This window comes from Pteropus vampyrus, unplaced genomic scaffold (assembly GCF_000151845.1).
Source record: "Pteropus vampyrus isolate Shadow unplaced genomic scaffold, Pvam_2.0 Scaffold47, whole genome shotgun sequence".
Classification (NCBI taxonomy): domain Eukaryota; kingdom Metazoa; phylum Chordata; class Mammalia; order Chiroptera; family Pteropodidae; genus Pteropus; species Pteropus vampyrus.
This window is the reverse complement of record NW_011888828.1, coordinates 4272593-4291982: the sequence shown is the minus strand read 5'-3', so window position 1 is coordinate 4291982 and position 19390 is coordinate 4272593. Positions and strand designations below refer to the sequence as shown.

General features: G+C 37.5%; 1 protein-coding gene and 1 pseudogene across 1 annotated transcript in view; one reads left to right on the top strand and one right to left on the bottom strand.

The window, feature by feature from the left end:
• The window catches only part of DCLK2 (doublecortin like kinase 2), a 138404-nt gene that overhangs the window by 73278 nt on the left and 45736 nt on the right, over positions 1-19390 (top strand). Inside the window, exons 3-6 of the mRNA XM_023530165.1 lie at positions 8078-8180; positions 11375-11473; positions 12392-12442; positions 16247-16341. Of these exons, the coding sequence (XP_023385933.1) occupies positions 8078-8180; positions 11375-11473; positions 12392-12442; positions 16247-16341 (348 nt within the window). The remainder of the gene's footprint in view (positions 1-8077; positions 8181-11374; positions 11474-12391; positions 12443-16246; positions 16342-19390) is intronic.
• Positions 8777-8895, bottom strand: LOC111739155 (annotated as a pseudogene).

The following is a 19390-nucleotide window of genomic DNA, read 5'->3' as shown; positions in this document are numbered from 1 at the left end:
CGTAACCATCATAACATTTTATCTAAAACTGTGGCCCTTGTTCTGAGATAGGCATTTCAAGGATGCTAAGATTTTGATCCTGACTCTATTTAGATCAGTTGATGCTGGTTTAAACTAATCTTTTGCTGAGATCCAATGATGTTGCTTTTGCATCTTTATCAGGTCATAGAAATTTTCAACAAAATAGGTTGGGAAAGTATCTCAGTAGCCTGTTACTTAATACAACCTTAAGTCTTTGATTAGCATGGCAGATGGAATAGCAATTTGCTTTGCTTTGAATCTCCTCTACTAAATAGTTATAGTATTAGGTTTCACAAGTAAATTTTTTCAAATCATCCTAAAATAATGATGAAGGAAATTTAATTCTTCAAAGAACTTATTTGATTGAAGATGACTTTTTTGGAAAGTTATTTGGAAAGTCTAGAGCCAAAATTTGATCAACCAAATAATTGCTGAATACTTTCTATAAAAAGCTATAGTATTGACTGGTGTGTTTAAGGAGTTTATAGGTTATTTTGACATAGAAAACTAACATCATAATTTTGGGAACAAGGACTACCTTGCATGATACTGGGTTGAAAGGAATTCATAGAGTGTGAGAAGGAACCTCTAGAGAAGCTATCTGAGGGAAGTGGGACTTGAAGGCATTTTTTTTTATTTTAAGTCACCAGAAATGTATTGAACAAACCCTATATGCTATATACTGTGCTGGAATTATAGTGATGAGCTAGACAGTGATCCTGTGTGTACGCAGATCAGTCTGATGAGAGGTCCAGACACAAAACCAGGCAATTACCTCAAAGATAATGTCTATGTTCGGTGAATTAGAGTATCAAGGAAAACACCTGGATTTGAAGAGCATGAAGATGTCATTAAGGATTTCCTGAGGACGTATGAGGCTGAAACTTGAACAGAAAGAAATCCTGAATGGACATTGCTGATTACCCATTTTAATAGTGTTCTCTTTTTTTCCTCTCAAAAATATACTCCACTTTTCTGAAAGCAGTATTCTATAATATGAATATGTAGCTTTAGACTTTAGAATTTTGTAGGAAGAAGAGATCTTAGAGAAATCCAACCCGCTTTACTCTGGAAAGGGAAAGAAATAGACCATTTCCAAAGAATGCAAATGAGCGGGGAAATGGAGACCTCTTATGGTTCAAATGCGTGTCCATGGAAGATGACACCTTTGTGTCGTCTACTTTTTTGCTTTTGAGGAAAGGGTTATACTCTTAGTATGTGCACAGTATTTTTATCAGATCTTGAGCTTTTGTATCTGTTTCTGTATCCATTAGCAGAGACCAAATAGAGAAAAAAAGAAAAGTGATTTTGGCAATCTATTAAGAACTAGCTCTGAAATTATGGTTGCCACCTCTTCACCTTGACCTAATTAATCTGTCTACCGAAGGACAGAAAAATTACTGTTTGTAAGTGGCCCACATTCATTTGGAAAGCTTAGATATGCTCCCATAGATACATTATTTCTCAGTTGGATATTTCTCCATTAGATCCTGCTGATTGCTTTCATTTTGTACCTTGGTAGAAATATTACTTTCCCTTCATTGTGTAACTTTCTTTTATATGCCACATAACATCCATTATTCCTGAAGAGCTTCTTGCATTGAAGAAAGAATTAGAATCAAACAGTAAGAGGTCCTTTAAACTGATACATTTTTCCTCACCCTTGTTAAGAATGACTTTGAGACATTATTCATGGTGTTGATATGTTTCTTTCTGAGTCAGGTTTAGTGACGTGGCCTATAACTCAATGTTAAATCCCAGTTTTAAAAACATGATAAAAGGAACAAACCACCAGAGTTAAAAAACAAGAAACTTTTTTTTTTTTAAAAAAGAATTATCTAAGTGTCCAAACATATGATATATTCTAAAGGTATTGAATATTTTGTTTTATGGGATGCTATTTTCGAGTTCTTTGTACTTATTTCCATAACAGGTTTTCTATTACAGCATTCATCTAGTGTAACATTTTGAACTGTAATTATTAGTTTTCTTGTCCATTTCCACCACTAGACTGCATGTTTCTTGTCTTTTGTTTATGTTTGGCATATATTGGTACTTGAGTAAAGTTAGGATGAATGTACAGTAGTGAGTTAAGATGACTTCCTTTGGTGAGAGAGAGTTATTTTAGCATGCATCAGACCCTGAGCATTTTATCAGATGTTTCACTTTAAAAAGTTTCAGCTGAGTTTGGGGCACTGCTAGGAACAATGAAATATGCCATCCCATATACTTGTGAAGTATAAGTGAGGGCAAATAATGACTGCATTACGTGGAGGCCTAGTATGCAAATATAATTATAGCATAATATTAGATTGATATGTTTATAGTTCTATTTACATTATCTACAAATGTTGATACTTATGCGTATAGCTTACATACATACGTAAAACCAATGTTTTGCTTTGATATATTACATTTAAGTCAAATCTATTTTTTCTCTTATATTCTAGGGGGCTGTTGGTAGAAACTTCTTTAATATATTATATATATATATAAACATTTCACATGTATATGATATGTATACATATGTGTATATTATGTGAATCACATTTCTGTATAGAATTTCCGGGAGCTTAAGGTATCTTAATTTTTTAGCTGTAATTTTCTGTAAGCGAAGGCTATCAATTAATTATTTCCAAATTGTCAGTTATATTTTCTGGGAAAAAAGTTTTAATTTATCGAACTCATAGGAAAGCGTTACTTGTTTTAATACTTACAGAAAAGATTACCCATTAAGTTAAATTTTTAAAAAATATTTGAAGCCTGAATTAATGAAAATGAAGAAATAACATGTACCAAATGCTTTCACATGCTAATGCATTTAGTCCTTAAGGTTATAGGAAATGTTTGGCCTGCCCCGCACCTCCCCCCGCCCCCGCATTTTGTAGAGAAACTGAGCTTTAGAAAGGGTATCTTGCCAAAGACTCTACATGTATAAAAAGGAAGAGACAGTCTGTGCAGCAAAAGCTCATGCTTCATGGGCTGACGCCTGTTTTTAGATCATACCATGCGAGAGCTTTTCTACACAATGAAAGCGAGAGCAGAGCTGAAATCTACTCATCCGCCGCTGTGGGTAGTAGTTTTGGTTCACCTTCGCTCATGCTCATTGCCTTGTATCTCTGCCTGCTGGTGCTCTGTTTATAGTGTTCTAAGTGTATAGTTTAGTTAAACATAGTGATAACAATCCATAACAGTCCATGTCTACATTGTAAAAAATATGAACAAAGACTTGTATTTTAAGTCAGCAGCGGTAGAGAGAGAATTTTCCAATTATTCGGTACAGTCTAGTTTTTGTATCATATCAGTGTTCTTCTGTTGACTGGTCAGATGCAACCCCATGAAACAGTAATAATTCTAGCTTAATAGGTTTTGATTTTTCTAAAATACTATATAGGTTAGACAACTTTCCAGTTTTAGAACCAAGAATTTGTATCGCGCAGTGTGTGGGATCCCAAGTAGACCCGTAATGCTTCCTGCAGGCACCATTCCCTCCTTTTCTCTTGGCTCAAACCTGCTTATACCTCTTCCCCCAGCCTCGCTTTCAGCTGATGACTTCGTTTCAGTTTTCTCGGTGAAGTAGGAAGCCGTCAGAAAACATCCACCAGCGCTGCCACTGGGTGTCCCCACCTTGCAGTTTCCACCTCGCTTCCTTTGCTGGCCCAGAGTGGCCGAGGTCTCATGCATGCTCAGTCCCTTAACCTGCCCACTGATCCCATTCCTTCTCACGTAGGAAGGGACACGGCTCCAGCAAGTCTCTCTTTTTCTTTCTTGCTTCATTAGCTTTTTTTCCTGTTTACTAGATCATTCATTATTCTCAGCCTAAAAAATAAGCTCACTTAACCATGGACTCCACTTGCTCTTTTTGCCACTGTCCCATTCTTCTGCCCCACCTTTCCAGTCAAAACTCTTTGAAAGTGTTGTGTATATTCAATATCTCCAATTCTCTTATGCTGTGTTAAAGCTGCTCATTTAGACTTTCTTTTCAACCATCCCACCAAGATCCTAGTAATCTCCATGTTATTAAATTCAGTGATCACTTCTGAACGATCTTGTTAGGCCTGTCAGTAACATTGACCCAGTCGATTGCTCCCCATCCCTTGAGTCACTGTCTTAACTTGGTTTCCAGCCTAGGACAGATTCTCACTTTTCTTCATCTTCACTGGCTGCTGCTTCTCAATCTTCCTCGCTGGTTTGGCTTCTTGATCCTGACCTCGTAATGTTACTGTGATGAACTTTGAGCTCAGGCCTTGGACCTCTTCCCTAGGTGCATTCACTGCTGTACTTTATGTAAAGATTTCAAATACCATCATGTGCACTAGTGAATCCCAAATTTATATCTTCTGCTCAGATCTCTTCCCTGAAATTTAGATTTGTACAGGTCCAACTTTCCACCCAATGTCTCCACCTGGATGTTTAATAGGCACTTCAGAGTTAATGTTCCAAATCTGAATTCATGAGCATCTTCTCCACAACTAAACTTGTCCATTATGTCGTCTTCCCTGTAAGAGTTAATGGCAATCCCATTCTCTTAATGGCTCAAGCCAAAATCCCTGAGCCATCATATTCTTCTCTTTCCGCTTATGTCTCTACATCCAAGGAGTAGTGTGACCCTTTTTCACTATCTCCATGTCTAACACCTTGGCACAAGCCACTCTCCTCTCTTGCCTGAAGAAGCAGTAGCCTTCAACTGCACTGCTGTCTATCCTTTCCTTTCTGCATCCCGAACACATTGTAATCCTGTTAAAACTAAGTCATGTGTGGCTGTCTTCTGCTCAGAAGCCTCCAGTGGTTTCCCATCTCGCTCGGAGTAAAGCCAAAGTCCTTACCAATGGCTGGCAAGGCCCTATACCACTTCACTATCTCCCCTTAACTTTTGGATCTCCTCTCCCACAGTGACTCTTCTCCTTCACCTATTCTGTTCCAGGACTGTTTCCTGTGAGTGTGCCAAGCCTGGTCTCTGCATAGGGCTTTGGCGTATTCTCTTCTCTCTGTCTGGAATGCTTTCCCACCAGATAGCCATGTGGCTTGCTCCCCAGCCTCTTTTAATATTACGTTCAAACGCCGCCTTTGCAGTGAGGCCTTCCATGACCACCCTATTTCGTATTGCAGCACCTGTCTCCTGCATTCACTATTCTCCTTCCTTGCTTTATCTTTCTCCAAAGCACTTATCACCTTTTAACATCGCATAAATTCACTTCTGCATTTTTATTGTCATCTCTTCACTCCTGCTTCATGAGGACAAGGATTTTTGTCCCGTTTTCTTCTTTACTGATGTGTCTGTAGCACCTAGAATAGTGCCTGGCATGTAATAAAAGCTTAATACAAATTTGTTGAATGAATGGAGATGGGAGTCGTTTACTATTTAATGAGCTACGTCAGTGTCTTGAGTACACCTTAATAAAAGTAGTCAAAATACATGTTCGTTTATCTCAGTTGTGTCAGTTATTCATTTGATACCTATCATTTCTCGAGAGTAGTGACGACTTATTTGAGGCAAATCGAAACCTAACTGATAAGTATCTGACCAAATATGCATTCAATGGCCAGAACCTGAATCAAAGGGAGGCAGATATCTTATGTAAACCATGTTTAGAAAACCAGACATGTGTGCCCTGTATTGGAGCATTATCTTGTCAGGATAGAAGTCACTGAGCCTTGTAAGTGGTGCATAATCACCCTGTGAGAGACTGAACATACCGGGGCAATCTTCATGTATTTCCACACCTGTGAGAACAGTGATGCCTGGAACTAGGGGAGCAATGAAGACTGGAGGTTAGAAAAACTGTTACTGGACAACGACAGGAGCCCGGGCAAGAGAAAGTGAGAACTGAAACGAGGAGTAGGTATCGGAATGCCGGAGAGCCATGGAGGAAGAAAAATCATGTGAGAGATTGAGAAAGAAATTAAAAGATGACTCCCAGGATCCTTGCATGGATAAAAGGGTATATGGTATTGCCAAATGGGATGAAGAGAGGCAAGTTTAACAGAAAAGGTGAAGAAAGTGATTCTTCTGTTATGGACTGTATGTTTGTGTGTCTCTAAAATCCATCATCCATATCCATGAGTCTCTGTCCTGTTCATTTGTTGCTTTTAGGTTTATATCCCACATATAAATGATATCATGTGATTTTCATAGATGGAGGAAAAATTTTAAATCATGTCTTCAATTAAAAAATGGTAATAATTAAATAAATAAAATTCATGTGTCGAAACCCTATTCCTCAATGTGTTAGAATTCGGAGGTGGAGCCTTTGGGAGGTAAAGAGGGTTAGATGAGGTCGTGAGGGTGGGGCCCTATGATGGGATTAGATAGGGAAGTAGCCTGCTTCCTCTCTCCACCTCTCCCCAGTGAGGAAATCAGGACGAGGTCCTCACCGGAATCCAACCATGCTGGCAGCCACCCCGATCTTGCATTTCCACCATCCAGAACTATGAGAAATAAATTTCTGTTGTTTCAGCCACCCAATCTATGGTAATTTATTATAGCAACTCGAACAGTCTTGAAAGCCTCAGACACTGTGGCCTGAGCTGAGTTTCAGTGAAATATAAAAGCTACATCTTGCTTGATGAGAACTGGAATGAACGAGCAGAATCCATGCCTGCTCTGCTTCCTGTATGTAGTTCACCGTCTTCTTTACTTGTTTACTCTCCAGTAAGTCCCCTCCACCATAAAAATTTAAATAGTGATCAGGAAGACTTATTACTGAGATTGCTCAATTCTTCCAAGTACTAGAGCACTGATTTAAAAAAAAAAAAGAAAGAAAGAAAGAAAGAAATCTTATATAGCCCATTGAAAAATAGGTAAAAGCGGATCCTATCTAAGTCCAAAGTTCTGGAGGATGAATGGATGGGTGTGCTGTGCTGGTGGATCCAAGTTCTGTGGGATCTGAAACTCATACAGTGTGGGGGACCCTTTTTTGAGAAAAGAATATGAAATTAAGACTGCACAGCCTTGGGAAGACCCTGAAGCTTAAGCCTTATCTAAACCTTTGTGGCAGATCCCCCTCTGATGTTGGTGATGGTGGTGGTTGTGGAGATGAGCATTTACATGTTGAATACAGTAGTCTCACTTATCCGTGGGTTTACTTTTTGCAGTTTGTTACCTGTGGTGAGCCACAGTCCAAAAATCTTAAATGAGAAATTCCAGAAATAATTCATAAGTTTTAAGTCATATGCAGTTCTGAGTAGCATGATGAAATCCTGTGCTGTCCTGCTCCATGTCACCTGGGACGTGAATCGTCTCCTTGTCTGGAGTCTCCGCACTGTGTGTGCTACCCTCCCTCTAATCACTTAGTGGCCATCTCATTTATCAGATCTACTGTTCTGGTATCTCAGTGCTTGTGTTCAAGTCACCCTATTCTACTTACTAATGGCCCCAAAGTGCAAGAGTAGTGTTGCTGGCAATTTGGATATTCCAAACAGAAGCCAGTGTGCTTCCTTTAAGTGAAAAGGTATGTATGTATAGGAAAAAAACATATAGGGTTTGGTACTATCCGTGGTTTCAGGTATCAGCCGGAGGTTTTGGAATCTATCTCCCAAGGATGAGGAAGAATTACTGTACTTACATGTCTAGCACCCATTCCAAGCAGTTTTCACACATTAATCCCCAAAACAACCAAAGATGAGCTGTACCCCAGGTACAGAGAAATCATGCCCAAGGTGACGTGGCTGGGAGTGGGGTTGCTAGGAGAGTGAGGAGGTTAGAAAAGTAAAGAACAGTAAACTGAGCAGAGATCACTATGAACCCCAGCTTTGCCACCCATTAATCTAAAACCTGGAAAAGATCACTGTACCTTTTCTGCAGGTCCTCGACTTTACTGTAAAACAGGAATGTTGATACCAGCTATATGTGCCTTATTCTGTTGTTCTGAGTTCAGGAGAAACTGCGTGAAAGCGCTTTGTGAAGAGTAAAATGCTTGGAAATGTGATACTAAACAGCTTTTTATTCCAACTGAGTATTATAAGTGAGGCTTGAAGATATGATTTTGCTGACTTTTAATTTTACTTCAAATGTTTCTGATTTATTTCTTAGATGTGAATTTTTTTTTTTTTTTAGGTTACTTGTCTGCAAGACTTTTTTGGTGATGATGATGTTTTTATTGCATGTGGACCTGAAAAATTCCGTTATGCCCAAGATGACTTTGTCCTGGATCACAGTGGTAAGGCAGTCCATTGACCATCTTTGTAACCGTGTAATGGAGGTGTGGGATGTAGTTACTCCGTGCATGTCAAGTGGTCTGACGTGTTAAAGAAGGATGGCATTGACAGTATTCTTTTTTACCTAGTTGTGGGAAAAAACCCTCATTCAATAGTTAAGTAGTTTTTTATGTTTTAGCGATTAGAGTCTCTTTTTATACTGTATTGTTTTGCCTCCGAAATGAATTTCCTGCCCTCTTTCAGAATGGAGGCTGGCTATGCCACCTTAATTGTATGGATGGTGTTGAACCTGAAACAGTTAGTTGTACATTTTCCATGTCTATAAAGAAATGTATAAAATGATAATAACTAAATCGTTAATAGTGATTATCTCAGATCTCTTTTTATCTTATTGTTCTGTTTGCAACTGAAATAAAGTAGCAAGCATTTATATGTGCAGAAAAAAATAAAGCTATTTTCATTGATGGGATAATAAAATCCTTTTTCTTATCTATCTATCTATCTATCTATTTATTTATTTTAGGCGGGCAACAATTGGTTGACCTCACAGATTGCGAAGACCTTGTCAGCTTACAATTCCTTATTTTTTATTTTTTTACATCTACAGCACCTGGTCTCCTTAGGTGGTCTCCCATCCAAGTACTAACCAGGCCTGACCCTGCTTAGCTTCCAAGATCAGATGGGATCGGGCTTGTTCAGGGTGGCATGGCTGTAGACTAAAATCCTTTTTCTTGATTTTAGCCAGTATATGGAGTTTTCAGTTATTCAGCAATAACCTCAGTGATTTCAAATGTTATTCTTGGAATATTGCTTTACACCATTGTCTTAAATTAATTTAAACTTATTATAGTGATTATTTTAACTGATAAAGTCAACTTCATCTTTGAATGAGGTAAAATCATACAGACGTATTTCACAGAGGAGAGGGATGTTTGAAATACAAGCTCACTCTTTAATTTCACGAATAAGGAAAAGTTGGTTTTTCACAAATTAGACTGAAATTACAACCCTTCCAGTTGTAGTGATTCTGACAGTCCAGAATTAGAGAAACGTACCATCAAATAAATACCATGACCCATAGACTTTTAAAAACTCAAGATGATACACTCCGTGGTACCCAACTCCCTTGTGTAATCCTTTCCTGTTGCACTAAGTCAGTTGCCTTGGGGTAATTTATGTGCTTGGTGCTTGGGTCTTATTTATCTACTCTTTTTGTTTTTCTATTTTGTTTTTCACTGCTGCCAAATTTCTTTGAGTGTTTCTGTACTATCTTATAGTCTGTTGGACCAGTCCTGCTTTAAATCGGTAATATCACTGGAAAGTCTCTCAAGAATTGCAGGTGGTGTCCTTTTGTATTACCTGTGTAATGTTCTTCCCTATTCGAATGGATGATTAAGGTTGACTGACATGCATTTACCTATCATCTGTATTTTACATCTTTCTTGATTTCAGTGTAATTTTATTTCATAGTATTTCTTTGATGTCAACCTTGGTCATTTTGAAAGTTGAGACACTGAAACTCAATGATATGTTCTAGGTTATAAAGTTAATTTGAGTAACAGCAACAATAATGAAACACTTATTTCATTCTATGTATGTACCAGGTATTGTACTTAGTTCACATGTATGTCGTAAACTTACCTTAACTAGTTCGATCATTCATATATTTTTGTTGTTGTTGGTTATGGAGAGACTCCAGTAGTTAGAGATAGGTGAAAGCTACTGATTTCTTCCCTCTCAAATGTTAATTACTTAACCTTCTGCACACTGGGGGTAATAATAGTGTCTGTTTCATAAGATTTTGTGAGGATTGGACAAGTTTATATATGTAAAGCAGTTATAAGGACACCCTTTTCATTGGATATGCTATTGTTAATATTATCATACCACCACCATCAGGTCATAACAATTTCCAATGAAAGTCAGTCTCAGACTTAATCCTGCCATAGATACATTTATTAGGATGCAAAGTTTTTTTTTTAAATCAGTTACTTGTGTTATAATTTTGATAAAATCCCAACTTTGTCCTTTTAGATTTCTGATATATTGCATTAAAGATCCATTAAAATCAACTAACCTAGTCTTAGTCAAGTAACAAAATCTTCCACTAAGAACTGAATGAAGAACTAGCTCAAAGTCCTAAACCTAGGACGTAGTTCCGAAGTTCTAGTATTGGCCCTGTTGATTCATGTATCCTGCTCATGAAAGAGTGGGTTGCCTTCAAAACATTCCTAACTAATCCACACATCACTCCTTTCAGCAATGGAATACTTTGTAATATCCATAATGATAATCAACTAAGCTGAGGTTGCTATAGCCCCCTCTGTGTAAGGTTTTGATGAGAGTCTTTTAAATGCTAACTGTCCTTCCCCCCCAGTGTGTATTTAGTGTACTTGACATGTTATTTTATTGCCCCTGGGGTATACATTAAAACCAATCCACATTCTAATCTCCTTGCATAAATCGAAGTATTTTAATATAAATTACAGACAATATGTTATCTAATTTAATTCTTACAACAAGCCTGTGAAGATTTTATTATCTCAATTTCATAGGGGAAAAACTGAGGATGAGAGCCTAACCAACATCCTTCAGTTAGCAAAGTCAAATCTGTGATTCAGCCAAAACTACATGATTTTTAAACTCATGTTCTTAATTATTTCAAATTAGAGATGATGATTTTAGCTGCAGTTAGCTCTGATACTCTAAATGGTATTTTGTTTGGCGATTTATGAAAAGACCAAAATTATTATTTAAAGCTTGTTTCCTCATTTTTGATGCTCCACACTTTGGAAAGATGGAAAATAAGACAGTGAGGGGCTCATAAATTAGAGCCCTACGTACCCTTTCAACATATGATAGAGAGTTAGGGAGCATAATGAAAGTGTAGCCTTTGCCTATCAATGCTACTGACTAAAGAAAGCTGCCCACATTTAGATTAGGGTGTGTGTGTGTGCACATGCGTGCATATCTAGTTACGACATGAGGAATAAAGCAGTGCCATAAGATATGTAGCCTAATTAAAGGTAACCTTGGGTGAACTTTCGGGATGGTTTTGTATATTAGAGTTTTTTCACGTAATAGAAAAAAGATCAGGTAATGGTTCTATTCTAGGCAGTAAACTAGTTTTCTGTGTGATCTTCCTTTGGCTGGTATTAAAACCAGATCTATTTAACACGCTTTCCTTCCATTCTAGAATGCCACGTCTTGAAGTCATATTATTCTCGCTCGTCAGCTAAGTATTCTGGCTTCAAAAGCTCTGGGCCCTCTCGACGCAGCAAGTCGCCAGCTTCAGGTAGTTAACGGAAAAGGAATGGATGGGCATGGGGGGCACCTAACAGTGCCCTTCAGTTTGCTTTCATTCTTGTGGGCTGGTAGTATTCCCATGTTTGTACGCAGTCAGGTTCCAGAACAACATATAGATGACATGATTTTTAAAACCAAAAATTGAAGTTTGTTTCTCAAAGTCATTAAAAGTCACCTAAGAATCTAGTTTGTTTTGTTCTGACACATTTTCTTGAACAATCTTACTACATTATTCTCCTAATACTTACATGGAAGTGTGGCACGTTTTGACCACTGTGTACCGAATTTTAAATTTTGAGCTATATGGTTGTGGATATTTTATCTTATTGGTTTAAAACATACACATGTACCTAACACATACACCTGACACAACAATGAACTTACTCGATAGGTTTCCACAGGCCTTTCTTTCATCAAACAATTTAATAGTAGCAGTTATTATTGCTAGAAAGAAATACTTATTTAAAAGTCATACTGACCTGTAATTGAGTTTCTTCCAGGTCCTAAGCCTAAAATTTGTCATAATTTTGACTGTTTTTGACATTTAAAATTTTAAAACATTCGCACATATCTCGATATATCGATTCTACAAGGTTTGTTTATAAGTATAATAAATAAGTTTGCTGACATCATTACCCATTAAGGAAAGGATTGTGAAAACCGATTTTACATGTGGGAAACCTGGAACATGTGAGAGGAGTATAAATAAGAACTGTCTCAAGCATCAAACTGTTTAATAAAAGCCTGAGTTTTGGAGCCATTCTGCTTTTCACCGCTTCCCCTTCAGCACCTGCCTTACTTTCTTTAGGTCGGGTCGTTTGACCCTTCTTGTTGTATATACATTTAGACCTGCTGAATAATCACTGTCCTTGCTGTCTCCTCCTTTGTATATACTGAATGTGTACAGTAAAGAGGGGTGCCCACTACTCCAGTGCCTATTCTTCAGCCAGATCCCCAGGTGAGCCATGCTTACTATGGCTTTGTCGCTCTGCTGGGTTTTTGTTTTTGTCTTTTGCCACGTTTCTGTCTCCTTTGCTCCGTTTCCATGAATGTCTCTGGCTTGCACCTGTGTACATCTGTGCGGTGTGAGGCACGTCACAGTGCACAGGTGCTGTGGTCTCCCTGATTTATCAGAGAACCGGTCGTTGTCAGAAGATTGCCAAGTGCCTGTCCGTGTGTAGTCACAGTACTGAGTGATCGAGGAGACACATCGCCATTAGGGATGTATTTTCTAGTTAATCTTAGAAAATATTCTATTATTGAAAAAGGCTAAAAGTTTGTTGGAAATACAAAAAGGACCATTGAAGCAATTAAACTCTTTTGTTCTTACCTTCCTCCCCTTTCTGGGGTAAATAGGCCCAATACTTTCTCAATGTATTGACAAGGTGAATATTTTTAATTGAAAGCATCTCTCTGTTGTTCAGCTTATCTCAAATCATACTGTGCTTTCTGTAAAGTATCTCAAACACTGGGAAAGCTAAGGTAATATGAAATTTGCACAAAGACACTGAACTGAGCTTACTTTGTGGAAGATATAGGTTTTGGTCAGGTTCTTAGCTTTTGTTTTAGTGGTAGGTTTACAGATACTTACAGTAAAGTAACTAAATAAAAGTGGGGAGAATGGTTCAAGAAGCAGGTAGTATGATGATGCCAAGTTTGTCTCCGTGAAATCGAAAGAGTGAAATTAACATACTGAACTCAAAACATATTTCTTAGCCACATTTGTCTTCCAGACCAGCCTAATAAATGTATAACTATTTTTAACTTGAATTTGGCATGCTGGGAAACTGATTCAAGAAAATCTTCACATTGCAGTACCCCCAGTTCTTAACTGAGTCCATATTTGGATTTGGGTTGATCAAGTAGACCTTAAACTCATCATTGAACGTTGTGAGATATTTAACCTTTCAGAAGGCAGATGGCTTCTTTGTGAAAGATTAACTAAGAAATGTGTTCAGCACATACTGCCATTATGGAAAGCTGAGGCCTGAGTCAATTGCTGGGATTTCACTGTGGTTCTGAATAAAGTTACTACGTTTATTCATATCATGTCTTTTCCCCACTGCTGGGAAGAGAAGAGTTTTGTATTATTAAAAGCACAATTCCCAGAAGTATAACTTGCTTTTACAGACTGCTTTAGCTGTGGTTTACCTGTTACCATTTTAAAAATTATATGGGACTAAATTGGAATTTCAAACAGAGCTAGTAACTTTGTAAATGTAATATTGTACTTTTTAAATCTTGAGACAGAAATGCTCCTATAAGTGAAGTCTTCTGGTTGACTAAATTCCCCCAACAAAACTAATTTATTGTAATAGCTAAATAATGTGTAATCAGCACAGAGAGATTAATCTGGACAACATCAGTGGATCAACAGTGACCATAATTTGAGACTTAAAAATTCTCACCTTAGGTTTCTAGCTTGTGAATCTTTCATAGTCCACTAAGATAAAAAGTATTCAGAGCAAACCAACAAACAAGCAAAAAAGTTCCCAAGTTTATTTCTTGCCTTAGAGTTGAGGGGAAAGATAGATAAAAGCCTTATTTCGGGAGAGAAAATCAGGGGTGTAGTAAGAAGTGGGAGCATCGCAAAGATGCCGGCTGGTCGTCACACACCTTCCAGTTGGTGGCAGCAGTGTCGGCGGAAGAGGTACGATGTAACACTGCCCCAGGCCCCACTTCCCCTCCCAAAGACTAGGAGAATGTGCAAATAAATGGTATTAAGGACTCATTAAAGAGCACTTTTTAGAAGCTTCCAAATGCTATTGGAAACTTAGAGGGTTACAGGTGACTTAATATCTCTTTAGGATGAGTTATTTGAGGGGGAATAGGGATATGTAGTTACTGACACCAGTTAAGTCGCTGGCAGTGAATTTCATTAAGAAACGGTTTAGGCAGGGGCTGCATCCTTAGGGAGATTGATCTGCTACACAGATCACCATTTGCAGGAATTTTTCTCCTTTAGTTCCCCATCCCCCTTTTTTTTAATCACCTTTTCAAGAAGCCTTTGACGTCAGCATGGTGTCTGAATATTAATTAGTGAAAGCTAACAGTGCTTACTGAGGAGGGACTGGTGACCTATACAAGTTGCTGTGGGACAGAGAAAAAGGTCTCAACTCACAGCACGTTTACTAGTTCATTGCCCATAATAATCTCTTTTATGTGAATTCCTACCACCAGTTTCCTTTAAAGAGAATTTTTTAAAGGTATAGGATTAACTGAAATTTAACTTAATTGAGAAATAATCAGGGCTGTTGAATGCTCTTAAAAGTTTAGAATGAGTTGAATAGTTGCTTATGTTGTACTTGGACTCTAAATACCCACATATATTTGTTTAGAAAATCTAAGTAACTGATAGTTATTGTTGAATGAGTGGTTTTGAATTTGTAAAATTAAAGTTTTAGAATTTAAAAATAACTGGAAAAATTTTTGTCTTTACTGAATTTTTTTAAATGAGCAATACAGTAAACAAACATGACTTAATAGACCCAGATGCACCTGTTTACAGGTAATTAATCACAAACACTTGATGCCGGATTTCTGAACCTTTACTCAAGGACTGCTGCCCACCTTTTTCAGTCACCTATTTAGGATCTCTGTCTCTGCATTTTGCTTTTTATAGTTATTAGCATCATTTAAAATAATAGTTGTCTGTTCTCTTGTATTAAAAAAAAAAAAAAAAGGACTAGTGGTTACCAGAGGGGAGAGGGGAGGGGGAGGTAGATGGGGGGAATTTAAATTTCTTCAATTAAAAAAAATAAAGAAATAGACTTTGCTTTTTTTTTTTTCCTATAGAGATGAATGGCAGTTTTCATCCATTTTGGGCAAAAGCATTTGAAGATTCATGATAAAAAGGCTTATAAATACTCCTTAGAAGAGAAAAAAAATTACACCAATTCTAGATGTGAAATTAAAGCAGAAATGGGTCCAAGTGATACAGTTAGGAATAAGCATGGGTTATACTGAAATGTTTGACAAGCATTCTGTAATGTAGACTCTGCAGATTAACTGTCACCTCAAAACAGCAGTGGCCATACTCTTACTAGCAGAGGCTCTAAAACTGAACCTTCAGCCTAAGAACTGTATGGAAGTGTGAATGAAGGAGAGGATATAGAAAACCATCAAGCTTTGCTAAATAATGGGGAAATTAAGCTGTGAAGAAAAGAAAATAGAAGGAATTAGAAATAACTAGATAAAAAGAAAGTTGAAGAGTATCTTTTATGGCCTTGAAACAAATAAGTGGACATTACAAGGAACATGACCATTAATTTTCCCATTCTATAAGAATGTACTTAGAAAATGTATTTGGGTTATGGTAGAATTGATTAGGGAGAGCCATAGAATGTCTTGGTTTTTCAGGTTGGTATATGCTAACATAGTAGATATTAGAGATTATGGGACGATCTTTGTAGTAAACCTTTACAAATACCATAGCCATTCATTTCTCTGCCCTTGCTGGCAGGCAGGATATATGGACAAGTTGTGATGCACATTTTTAGTTCCATAATGTTTTATATCTTTGTTTAAGTCACTGTTGGGAAGCTATTGTTGAAAATAATCCTAGTTTCACTCCTTATTTGTTTAATACTGTGTCTATAATGCAATAAGATACATTATTTTTCCTTTTTGCTGATTTGCCATCTGCTTTGAGCTTTAAATGAAGCTTTTGGGGGGCAATGTTGTGCATGTGCTGAGTGTTTTGACACAATCTGGTTGTTTTGGGTTTTAATGACCTCTGTCTCCTTTGTTGTCTCATGGTCAGTTAATGGAACGCCCAGCAGCCAGCTTTCCACTCCTAAATCTACGAAATCCTCCAGTTCCTCTCCAACTAGTCCAGGAAGTTTCAGAGGATTAAAGGTATGAAATAGCATACGCGGCATGTTTGCGTGATTGTTATTTTGAGTGGCATAGCTTAGTAGTTTAATTTGTTCAGGGGCTTGGGTACAGTAACACATCAAAAAGGAAAGAGTTCAGGATTTGGAGCCAGGAAAACCTGGCTTTTGAATCCTGTATCCTGTAATCTTGTAATTTTGGCTAATGGGCTTCATTAACTCTTCTGAGCTGAAGTGTTTCATCTCTAAAATGGGAATATAAGGTTGTGGCTAGAATTGAATATGACGTGGTAAAATACTATCAGTAGTAGTTTTCTTGTTATTAGCAAAGTGATTTGCAGTGACAAAGCCTTGGAGAACTCTGATTCTTTGAATCATGATTTTACTATTGCTAACATAATCTGACTTTGCGAAAGTCTAAAAAAGAGTGAATTACTTATACAATACTTATATACACAAGTAGTAACACAAGAACAATATGTTAATTTTGATGAAGAACTTAGAAATAAATCTTAGGTTTTGAATGTGATGTCCTAAAAAATCTAAGCAATAACTTAACAGGACTGGCAGTTGGTTTAATAAACACTTTACCTAATAAGTAGAAGAAGGATGAGTGATACCAAATTTGTAAAAATTTCAACAAGCTTAATGTGATTTAGTAGCTCTCAATAATTTAAATTTACAAGGGAAAATGTGCCTGGTAAAATAATAGTCAAAGATTGGAGTTAAAGATCGAGAGTTTTCTTCTGTAGAAACAACCAGACTGTCTTTATGGTAATGTGGTCTAAGAATGCTGAAGCACTGGAGTATGCACAGTGCCGTCCATGTATGTACATGTACATTAACTTTCATTATTTTGGTATGTTTGGTTGACAGTGGAAATACCTTCATTAGGAATGCACTCTCTAAAGTTGGTTACATAAACACTTCAGGTATCATCTAAGTGATTTTCTTTATCTTACAGGTATCAAAAAATATTTTTCTTAGTAAAATGAACTGTCAGAGCCCCACCACTCTTGAGTGAGCCTGGCAAGCTGTGCATCTGAGCCCTACAGAGCCTTGCGGTCTGTGGTCCCCCATTCCTCAAAGGGTCCCATTCTCTACGTGACTCTAAGATTTGCTTGTCCTGACCTGAGAATAGCGTGTCTACTCAGAGTAAACTTGCATGGTTCTAATCTAAGTGCCTGAGATAAAAAAGAGAAATTCCCTTGGAAAAGGACAGATTGTTTCTGTGCCTCTGTGCTTATATAGATTGGCAGGATTTGGACCAAGGCTAGCAGTGAGTGTAGGATTTAGAGTACATAGTTCTCTCCTACCTCTGACTCCTGGAAGCTCCTTATATTTATAAAGACCAGGCATTTTCTGAAATGCTAAATTGATTTAGGTTAGTTCATAATATGATTTTAATAGAATTCTTAATTGTCACTTCCAAAAAAAGTTAAATAAATTAAAATTCACTAATGAGCTAAGTGTTTTCAGCTTCTCCCCCGCCCCCCAAAAAAACCTGATTTCCCCCAGAATAAATAGGAGGTATACTGTTTTTAATTTTATTTTCAAGGGAACCAAAGTAAAAACTAATTCAAATTGGTTCACCTCTTTTCTAGTTTCAGTTTCATCATTTGTTAAAGCAAAGGAAGTGACTCCTAGGTGCTGATAATTATTAACCTTGGGCAAACCCATCTTGAGCTTTTCAGCGAGCCACTGCAAAGGCCATTCGGATTTCTCGAAGGCCATTGCTCCAGGCAGGGCTAGGGTCCCTGACCTTGGGCTGCATGTGGCCTTCCAGGCAGGTACTTTAATCCCTGCTCATCAAGGTCTTAGTCATCCCTACCTCTTTTTTTTTGTTGTTCTCCATTGGTAACCTGGGCTCCCATCTTTCTTCCTAGTCCATCTTCAGCTCTAAACCCTAGATTCCTCTTCTTTGTTGCTGCCACCTGGTCAGCAAGTACTGCCTGATGCTCAGAGTGCACACCTGGCCCCTCACACATGCCTACAGGCTTGCACAAGATCACTCACATTTCTAGAGTGAAGATTCCTAAAATTTCATAATGATAATTTTAAATACATGATAATTTTTACTATTACTAAATATTAGATTAATTGTTCTCACTATGCTAAGTGTGTCTTAATTATTATAGTAACACCAGCATTTAGCACACAGTTCCGTGGCACACAGTAAATTTTGAAAGATTACTTATTGGCAGAAGAGATAAAAAGAGATGTTGATTACTAAGGTAAAATGAGATTACCAGTAAGATAAGGAGTAGTCAGCCATCTTTCCAGGACCTCACCCCACCCACTCCACCACACCTGGGCTTTGCTAGCAGCTGTGAGACCTCTTTTGAATTTTCTTTTTCTCCTTTGTTAAATAAGGACACTTGATTTTAAATTACCTCTAAAAATGCTAGGATTATACTTCTTTTAAGTGGCAAAACAAAACAAAACTTACCTAGGAGGCTAGGGGGTCTGTTTCTCTTCTCACTTTAAAGCTGATATAGAATCACTGAATTTTACATTAAATATGAGCAACTAAACAAGTCCCTGCCACACTGATCGATTTTTAGTGCACAATATTTAATCTCATTACATTTGCCAGCAATCCGTGGCATATACTGTCGTTGGGATGAAAACATGCCTTTGAAATACTACAACTTGGTCATGTTACTTACTGTACAAAATAGCTGATTTCGATGTCATTGTAAAACTCTAGTCAGCATCTGTCCACATTTGCATCATTTTCTCTATTCAGCGACATTACAAATGGAGAATTACAGATAATTACTATGTGTTAGTGCTGTGCTTTTCTCTTCCCCTTCATTTAAAATAGCTTATTAAGATCAATTAAGAGGGAATGTTTGACAATGGAGGACTGTTTTTCATGGGCAGGAACTTTTTACCACTATTTATCCTAGTAAGAAGCTTAATAGCTTTGGGGATAGATCATTTTTTTTTTTTTCCAGAGAAGCAGAGAATTGACAAAAGCGAGCAAACCAAGCCAGGAGAGCATGTGCAGGAGCTGACATTCATGTCTGTTTCCCAGAACACAGCTTCGGCCGGACTTTTTTTTCTTTTTG